The sequence below is a fragment of the Marmota marmota genome, unplaced genomic scaffold (genome assembly GCF_001458135.2).
Source record: "Marmota marmota marmota unplaced genomic scaffold, marMar, whole genome shotgun sequence".
NCBI lineage: Eukaryota > Metazoa > Chordata > Mammalia > Rodentia > Sciuridae > Marmota > Marmota marmota.
The window spans coordinates 4,037,791-4,047,043 of record NW_025999962.1 but is presented as its reverse complement, the minus strand read 5'-3'; the positions used below and the strand labels follow the sequence as shown (position 1 = coordinate 4,047,043).

At 62.6% G+C, this 9,253-nt stretch overlaps 2 protein-coding genes across 2 annotated transcripts in view; both read left to right on the top strand.

Moving 5' to 3' along the window:
• Positions 1-4,853: 4,853 nt before the first annotated feature.
• Parvb (parvin beta) overlaps positions 4,854-9,253 on the top strand; it is a gene marked incomplete at its 5' end in the record, with an annotated part of 25,294 nt that continues 20,894 nt past the window's right edge. Inside the window, 3 exons of the mRNA XM_015501745.2 lie at positions 4,854-5,001; positions 6,294-6,409; positions 8,931-8,989. Coding sequence (XP_015357231.2) covers positions 4,854-5,001; positions 6,294-6,409; positions 8,931-8,989 — 323 coding nt within the window. The remainder of the gene's footprint in view (positions 5,002-6,293; positions 6,410-8,930; positions 8,990-9,253) is intronic.
• The window catches only part of LOC125616802, a 5,333-nt gene continuing 5,069 nt past the window's right edge, over positions 8,990-9,253 (top strand). Inside the window, exon 1 of the mRNA XM_048803011.1 lies at positions 8,990-9,236. Within this exon, the coding sequence (XP_048658968.1) occupies positions 9,194-9,236 (43 nt within the window). The 5' untranslated portion in view covers positions 8,990-9,193. The remainder of the gene's footprint in view (positions 9,237-9,253) is intronic.

Here is a 9,253-nt window from a genome sequence, read left to right as displayed (position 1 = left end):
GGGGCGGGGGCGGCAGGGACTACCAAGTGGAGAGAGAGCGGCTGGGGGCGCAGACGAGATGGGCTGCCTGGAGGAGTTGCCCTGGGGCTGGAGTAGGAGGGGGGCCTCTGCCCAGGGAGGGAGGCCGGACACCCAGGGCGGCCTCTGCAGCATGAGGGTGTGGGGAGGCCGAGTCCTTCACTCTGGGCGGGGTCTGCACACGCGATATAAATGGCCCTGCCACCGTCTCACCTGCTGAGGGAAGGCGCTGGGTCACATCACCTCCTGGACGGCCGGGGAGTGTGCGGAGCCACACTGAGTGACCACGCCCTCCAGTCCTGCTGCCCACGGGGATCTGAGAGATCGCTGAGTCTGGCACAGTGGTGCCGTGACTCGGAACTTGGTCTTGTCCCCCCCCACTCCGGTCTCAAGGCCAGTCTTCTGAGGAGGCGTGTCACCCTGGGCTGAGCCACGTCACCTGTTCTGCTGCAATCCCACCCCTTGCCCTGTTTGGGATAGAATGTTCCATGGAAGTGCCCGGGTGTGTCCCCTTCTCTGCTTTGCCTTTGGCTGTGGCTTCCTAGATGTCACTCAACCTGCTGACAGTGGACATCACTAAGCTAGACTCAGCCCCCCAAACCTGACCCCTGGCCTCATTTGAATGGCTTCTCCCCCATAAAAGGGGTCAGCAGTGCTCGCTCTTTTCACTGACCCCCACGGTCAGAGCAGCCGTCACGGGACCCAAAGAAGAAGGCGCCTCTGTCTCTGTGGGTTGTTTCGTGCAGCCCAGTCCCTGGGGTGACCCTGGTGTTGTAGTCGTGAGGAACGTGACAGGAGGGGTCCCCTGTCCTCCAGACTGCTCTTGGAGGGAAGCTGTTGTCACGGTGAGGTCACCCGCTCCTTTGATCAGGGGCTGGCAGTGCCAGGGCGGGTCTAGGCGGCCTAGGCTCCGGAGACACGGGGTGAGCATGAGGGCCACCAGGTGTGTGTTCCAGCCGAGGGTGGACAGAGGACGAGGTGCATGTGGACGGTTCAACCTGAAGCATAAGGAGCCGCTGTGAGGGGCAGGGAGCCCGGGGGAGAGCAGCCTGTGGGTGCGGGGGCAGTTGTGGTGCTGGACAGCCAGGGACCCCGCCCAGGAGCCGTCCTGCGCACAGGACAGGGAAGGACATCCAGGCCAAGGCTCTGACGCAAGGAGGAGCCTGTTGTGTAGACGGACAGGGTGGGGGGGCAGCCGTGCAGACGCAGTCGTGAGACGAGGCTGGGAGGACAGATGGGGCCAGATGGCGTCCAGCCTGGGAAGCAGCGCTTCTCTCCCACATGACAGGAGGCCACTAGAGGCCCTGAGCAGGGTCCTGACATGGTCTCAGTGGAGATTTAAAAGGCCACATGGGCTTCTGGGTGCAGAGTAGATGGGAAGGAGGGTCAGGAGTTGGCACTGGGACGTTGACCAGGTTGTCTTGCAGCTCTGACCAGGGCAGGAGTGTGACAGGGAAAGTGTTCTGGAGGTGACAGCTGCCCGGGGAGGAGCTCTGCATCCTGAAGTCCACTGCTGGGCAGGAGTCTGGAGTCCAGCCGCAGCGTCCGTGTGCGCTCAGTGTCCTGGATTGGACGGCGTCACCTGGAAGAGGGGGCTCCAAATTCCTTATTTGACTGAACTTCAGGTGGCCAAGAAGGGACATCAGTTTGGCTGGGGCAGGATCCCGTCTTAGGTTGATTCTGGGGTTCCAGGATGAATCTGAAATGTCCCTCAGACCGTTTCATAGTTATCGTGACTTTGTGGTGAAGGGTTAGTGGGTGGGTGCCAACGTCCCGCTGTCCAGTGGAGCTGACTTCCTCGGGTGCTGGTGCACAGTCATTCCCAGCAGCCGGGTGCTGGTGCACAGTCATTTCCAGCAGCCAGGTGCTGGTCACTCTTTTCACACTGGACATGTGAGCTGGTGGTGACTGTCAACTGAGGAGTCCAGAGCAGCACACTGACCTTATCTGTCACTGTCCTCAAGGTACAACGGGTGGTGAAGCAGCCTGGGCTCTCAGCTTCCCTCAGAAGGACTGGTGGCCGTGAAGACTTAGCTCCTCGTTGACTCCGGGCCTCGGGGATCTGGCTGCTGGGGGGATGTTTGATTGAAGCAGATGCTCAAGTTGGTCTTTTCTCACTACCTGGAACAGACACTTCCTAGTGCCTTCATGAGCAAACTTGAGTGCTCTTCTGAAATTTTTTTTGTCTTTTTAAATGTTGATTTACTTCTTTGTTTTTGCTTTTATTTCTTCTGCATCGCATGTGGCCCCACCTATCTCATCTCAAAAAAAAAAAAAAAAAAAAAAATGTCCCCAGGCCTTGCAGAGTGGCTGTGAGGCTCAGTGACCGGATCTCAGGATCACAGGACAGGCTTGAATTTGTGTCACATCAGCCGCGGTGGGGTATGAACAATGCCGTCCCCCACCCGCGTCAGGGCCATCCTTTGGAGCAGGCGTCCTTGTCCTCGAGCTGCGGTGGCCAGGCTGCTGGTCCTCCTTGTTTGAGGGTCCCCAATAAGTACTCGAAAGGCCACTTTAAAGTCTCCTGTTTGTCAATGGGTCAGTGCCCCACGTTGAAGACAAGGACAACGTTCAGGGATAGTCAGCTGTCGACAGAACACCCCAACGTCGTGCCAGGTGTGGGACCTGTTGTGACCCTGACGAGACGTGTTGGTAGCCCATGTGACTCTTGAGCAAGGCCCAGGATTCCAGGAGAGATCTTGCTGCAGGCATTTCACTCCTTGGCTACAAAAGGCAAAATCTAAAACCAAATAAGGGATTTTGGCCGAGTCCCAAGGCCAGAGTTGCCGCCTGTGCGTCTGAGGAGTGGGCTGTGGTGGTCAGCACGAGTGGTCAGGAAGAGGAGGAGCCAGCAAAGCAGCTGGGCAGGATCGGCCACCAGGAGTGTTGTACCGGGAGGGACCGAGGGTGCGTCCAGGAGGCAGGGTGAGGAGTCGAGGACAGAGAGGGCCTCTGGGCTTGGCCATGTGGAGATTGCCGCGGGTGAGGACCCGGTGGGCAGTCCCAGAGGAGCTGCCAGTCTCCGCGGCAGGCGGGTTTCTGGGGCACATCTCTGCTGCGTTGGCTCTTTATGGGCAGAGGGTGCTGTGCCGACGGCCGTGGGGGCTCCCGGGCCGGCTACTGCCTCTGCTAGCCCACCCCCCCACTGCCTCTGTGTTTGCAGCCCCCGTTGCCGTCACCATGGCCTCCTGACTCCCTGAGGTCCGGCGGTTTTTCTCTGTCTCTTTCTGAGCTGGGAAGAGAGTCCAGGCCCCGGCGAAGCCTGGGCTGCTCCCCGTCTCAGCAGTGGGCAGGGTGATGTCTGGTGGCCCGGCAGCCACGTCCCTTGTTCTCCGCCACATGGAGTGCCACCCAGGACCCAGCCCAGGCCACCCCAGGCACCGCCAGCTTCCCTGGTCTCTGTTACGGCTGGGTGTGTCCCCCCAAAACTCACACGCTAAAGCCCGTCCACCCCACAGGGTGAGACTGTTTGGAGAAGTCCATTGAGGCCTCGTGGTGGGGGCTGGGCCACTGTGACTGGTGTCCTTCTAAGGAGAAGAGATTGGGACCCAGACACACAGCAGGGCCATGTGAGGGCAGGGAGAAGGTGGACGGGTAGCCCTGGACACGAGGACCACTCTCGGCTGTCCCCCTCCTCTGGTGCTTTGTCATGCTGCCCGGTCTGATGGGTGCAGTTTCCTTCTCTGTCTCTCCACCTCCTCTTCCACCCAGGTGATGTGGCTGACAGGGGACAGGAGGGATGTACCGGGTCCCTGTCTGTCCTACTGGGCTGGGCTCCTGGACCCCGGCTCTGCCCTGTGCTAGGTCCTGGGACGCCCGTGCACCTGGCTTGCTGGGTTTCCAGGGTGTTTCTGGGACACTGGAGTCTTCGGCTGATTGGATCAGGTGGAGAGACCCGTGTGCCAGGCGTCACCATCCCCGGCCGGCGTGGGGGGCTCTTGTTTCCCTTCCTTCTTGCCCTCGGCCAGCTGGATGGTGCGCAGTCGGTGTGTCCAGGACCCCCTCGGTCACCTCCCACCCAGCCTGTCTCTGCACTCGGGAGGGACCCCTTGTCCCTGCCTGCTGAGCTCCAGGACTGAGCCTGTCACCTAGCGAATGGGGTTTTAAACGCGCTCCTGGATCATCCCGTGACACTAGCCCCGACACCTGAGCCTGGAATCTACGAGTGGGAGGGAACCGGGTCCCCCGCCACGCTGCCCTCACCAGGGCGGCTGGAGCGCCGGTGCCCGCGTCTGCTGTCCCCTGCCCTCACCTGCCACTGTGCTCGCTCCTCAGGGAAACTGAAGGAACGCAGGCCGCGGCCGGGTCTCTGGCTCAGTAATTGAATCTCGAGCGAAGGTGACAGTCCCTGTGCTGGCCAGGCCCCTCCGGGTTGCTGCTCCCTCTAGGGGACAACATGGCGCCAGCCCCGTGAAGCTCTAGCAAACTTCTCTGTGTGTCAGAACGTCAGCAGGGCGAGTGGGAGGGGCACGCAGGAGGGAGGTGGCCCCAGGGCCTTCCTGGCCCCGCTAAGCTCATGTCCCCAGGATGGGCTCCTCACCGAGCTGCCCGCTCCTCCAGGTGCCCCTCGCCCTCAGCGGGGTCTTCGGTGACTCTTCCATTTTGTGTTCGTAGAATGATCTGGGGTGGGGGGGCTCCACGTTTCACCCCTGCCCCGTCCTGCTCTTCCTTCTGGTGTGGAACGACCTTGGACTTGGGGTTCTTACTTCGGCATCTCAAAACTCCCCGTGTCTTGCGGTCACCTGCTCCACCTCGGGGGCCTCAGTCGGCAGGTGGCCGGGCCACCCTGGCCCCTCCTGCCTCCTCTGACACGCAGCCTCCAGTCTCGTCCTTCTCTTGCAGAGAAGCTGGCGGATCGCAAGCTGAACGTGGCTGAGGTGACCCAGTCTGAGATCGGGCAGAAGCAGAAGCTGCAGACAGTTCTGGACGCCGTGTTGGACCTGCTGCGGCCGCACGGCTGGGCGCTGCGGTGGAGTGTGGACTGTGAGTGGCGCAGGGAGGGCGTGTCTTTGGGGGATTTGGGGGATACCAGAGATTGAACCCAGGGGCACTCGACCGCTGAGCCACATCCCAGCCCTGTTTTGTGTTGTATTTAGAGACAGGGCCTTCCTGAGTTGCTTAGTGCCTCCCTGTTGCCGAGGCTGGCTTTGAACTCACCATCCTCCTCTCTCAGCCTCCTGGGCTGCTGGGATCACAGGCATGTGCCACCACGCCTGGCAGGGAGGGCGTGTTTGGACGGACCCTTTGCCTCTGCCCATTGCCCCCCACCAAGGCACCTGGCCCTGGAGGTCACAGACCTGCTCGCCCTCCTGCCCCACGGGAGGGCAGTGCAGAGGGGAGGGGCCGGGGCCACAAAGCGGGGCCACTGGGCATACCCTGAGAGCCTCTGTCTGCCCAGCGCAGAGCAGAGGAGTGGCCCCAGCTGGGCAGGTCAGGGAGACTTCAGGGGCAGAGCCGTCCCCAGGGGCTCTTGTGGGGACTCGACTCCAAACCCCCGGGACCTTCATATAAGAGAGCTGTTTTACTGAAGGCCCCCAAAGCAAGTCCCCAGGAACTTGGGCCAGCCTCAGGAAAGTGCCACAGGGTGAGCTGGTTGTAGGAGGGTGTGACGTCACAGTGTCCCCAGCCCAGGCACTCAGCGAGAGGGGAGAGCTGACCAACAGAAGCTGGACCATTCTGGTCCATTGCCCCACCCCCTGCAGGGCAGTCGGGGTGCAGAGCTCTCCCTGCTGGCCCCTGGCCCTGGGGCCTGGGGAGCTGGGCCCAGGCTGCAGAAAGGGCACCTGCCCTGGCCTGGCCTCTTGGTCTGAGAACTTGGAGAGACCCAGCCTCATGGGCGCAGGGGCCGTGGGTGGGAATGGGCAGAGGTGGCAGCTGCCCGGCCTCGGCCTGCACTCGGGGGGCTGGGGAGAGTGGGCGGCCACAGAGACTGGCCTGGGCCAGGCGGGAGTCCGCATCCAGCTTCCCAGAGACTGTCTGCCCTCGAGGGAGAAGTCACTGGGAGCCAAAGATGATGGCGTCATTGCTGTGGTGGCCCGTGGCCGTGACCCGTCCTCCTCCCGGTTCACTGCTTTAAAAGCCAGGCTGCTTTAGAAAGTGGTTGTACAGGTCACCCAGGGCAGAGGAAGGAAAGAACTAGAAAGGAGAGAGGAGCTCACGCTGGAGCCCCGGCGCTCTGCTGTCCACGGCTGTCCTGTCCTTGCCTCTGAGGTCCGTGGGGACGCCGCCCGGTGGATGGCCGGGTTCCCTGAGCCTCGCTTTCCTCCCTGCCACAGCGATCCACGGGAAGAACCTGGTGGCCATCCTGCACCTCCTCATCGCCCTGGCCACCCACTTCCGGGCCCCCATCCGCCTCCCCGAGCACGTGTCCGTGCAGGTGGTGGTCGTCCGGGTGAGTAGCCAGCGGGTGCGTCCTGCGCGGGGAAGGCAACGTGACGTCCCCTCCCACAGCCTTCCATCTGCAGATTTTCCCTCTCAAGCACCTACCTCTGTGTCTGGCCCTGGCTCCGAGGTGGACGGCGGGGGGGGGCGGACAATGGCGCTGATTGGAGCAGAGGCAGAGGCTGCAGGGTGTTGAGGTTTAATTTTCCAGATTTTTGAAAAGAACATTCATTTCTCTCCAAAGCCAACTCGTCGGAATTCAATCCCTTGAATGTGCTTATTACTGGAGGAGGCTGGGCCGGCGGGAGGAAATAGATCCCCAAATTAAAGGCTCCGCACATTTGCTGTGGAGCACGTCCCACATCCCCATTATCTCTTTTTTTGGGATTCATTTCTCTTGATTCACTCGGAGAAGGACTGGGACCCCCGGGCCTGCCCCGCCCTCGTGCTGGGTGCTGGGTGCAGGGCCCCGGGGGGTGCAGGCACAGTTTTGTTGGTGAATGTACTGAGCACCTCGCAGGCACCAGGCGCTCGCTGGGCTGCTGGGGACTCGAGATGAGGAGACCCCACTGGGGCCTGAAGGAGCAGCTGCCTCTGCTCCTGGGAACCTGGGGGTCTCGGGGCTCTATGTCCCTGGAGACGTCCGGCCACGTGTTCTGATTTTTGGACTCACCAGTCCTGTGGCGTCTGCGGTCCGCGAGAACCTGGCTGAGACGCTGTTTTCTGAAGCCGTCTGACCGCCCCGTCACCCCGGGTGCTGGCTTGGCCTGGCTGGAAGGCCCCTCTCTGGCATTAAGCAAAGGTCACCTGCCTGCTCTGCCCGCTTCCTGCCTAAGGAGGATGTCTGTGGCCAGCACGGTGACGTGGGCCCCAGGAAGCCATCCTGCGGTCCCTATCTTGGATGCCTGGTCGCAGGCAGCCGGCCGGGAAAGGCTTCCCGAGGACACGGGGAGCCTGGTTTCCGAGCCCACCTACGTCAGAGTCGGCCGGGCTGGCGCAGGCTCAGCGTCCCGGGTGTCCCCTTTCAGGCTTGCGCTGGGTCCAAGGCAATCTTGGGTTTGCGGAATGTTTGACCCAAGCCAGTATTCGTGGTGCCTTCCGCACTGACCGGGGTTCGCAGGGCCACACCCAGCATGGAGGAAAGGGGGGGCGCTCCGAGCTGGCCGCACCGTTGCTCACAGGCTGGCCTCCTGGCCTCGTTCGAGCCACCCTGCCTGCCCTGCCATCCCCTGGCCTGTCCCCGCACGTCTGGACTTGCTCAGGCGTCCGGTTCGCTAGTTCCAGGAGAGGCCATGCAAGGCCCGTGGGATTTCAAGGATGGAAGAAACAGAGGCCAGGGCCACGTCCACCTCCTACCACAGGGCCTAGGTTGTACCACAGGGTCACTGACCTGCAGTGACTTCCCCACCAGAGTCCACTACCTTTACACTATTCGGCTTTAAGTCTTCAATACCTTGGCCTGGGCCCAGCACCCAGTAGGCACCTAGTGCGTGTTTGGTGTGTGAACAAGTGAACAGGATGTCTCTGGCCTCGCCGGGAAAACTCTTCTGAGACTCAATCAGCCTGAGGCCCCGAGCAGGCTGCTGGCCAGGGACAGCCGTTCCTCATTAACAGGGACCAGCCCCAGAGGCTCTGGAGGCCGCGCTCGGGAAGGAGGGAGGCTCAGATCTCGGGTGGGCCCATGGGGGGCCGCCGCCTCAGGAAGCGATCCCCCATCCTGCGAGGGGTCCGGGCAGGGGCCTGTGGTGGTGGTGGCATTGAGTGGTCACCCGGGTTCCCCCAGAGCGCCTGCAGCTGTCACCCACAGCCCCCCTCCATGGCCTGTGTACCCGCCCAGCCCCGAGGAATGGCCGGTGCCCTTGGGTAGCCCCCCGGCTGCTGGGTCAGAGCAGCTGTAAGAGGGGAGGAGGGGCAGGTGGATCGGAGAGCCAGAAGTCTGAGGTCAGGGGTCAGCAGGGCCACCGGACCTCAGAGGGCTCAGGGAGGACCCTGGCCCTCCAGCCTCTGGGGAGCGGGTGCTGTCCCGAGGCTTCCGTCTCTCTCTCTCTCTCTCTCTGCTTTGGTGGACGCGTGGCCTCCCCCGCTCTGCCTCCTCTGTCCTTACGAGGACCCCAGCCGGGCAGGACTCAGGCTCACTGCAGTCCAGCGTGACCTGGTCTTAACTCGCGTCCGCAAGGACGGTTTTCAAGGAAAGTCACATTGGAGGCTCTGGGTGGACGTACTTGGGGGACCTGTTCAGCCTGGGAGCTATTTCACTGGGTGTTTCCGGCTGTCACTCCCCATCCTTCAGACACCCTCCGCCCTCCTGGTGGCACACTGAGTCCCTCTGGGGACTCTGAGCTGGGGCGCTTCCTCCAAGACCCCCTCTGAGGCCCGCTGTCAGGCCACACGGGGGACGGTTGCCGTAGGTTCTCCCCGGCGGCCACCTGAAGAGCCCCTGAGCCGTGGGGAGGGAGCTCCTGCCCGGGGACCCTGTGCGTGGGCGAGTCCTCTCACCTCCTCTCTCTGCTTGGCTTCCCGGGGACGAGCAGAAGTGGGAAGGCCTGCTGCACTCCAGCCACGTGTCGGAGGAGCTGACCTCGACCACAGAGTAAGTGGACCGTCCGGCCCTCCAAGCCCTGCGCCCGAGCGAGCCCAGGCTGCAGCTCAGCCAGGGACACCCGTGCCTGAGGACTGTCCCTGTGTCCCTTGCCCTCCGGGAGCCTTTACCTGCAGGCCATCCTGGCCTCCCCTGCCACACACGCTCCAGCTTTGCCCTCGGAGTCCATGTTCCTTCCTGTAGAGGGCTTTAGGGATGTTGGGTGGGGCTGAAGGTGCAGGAAGGCCCTGGAGACCGGCCCCCCCCCCCCCCGGG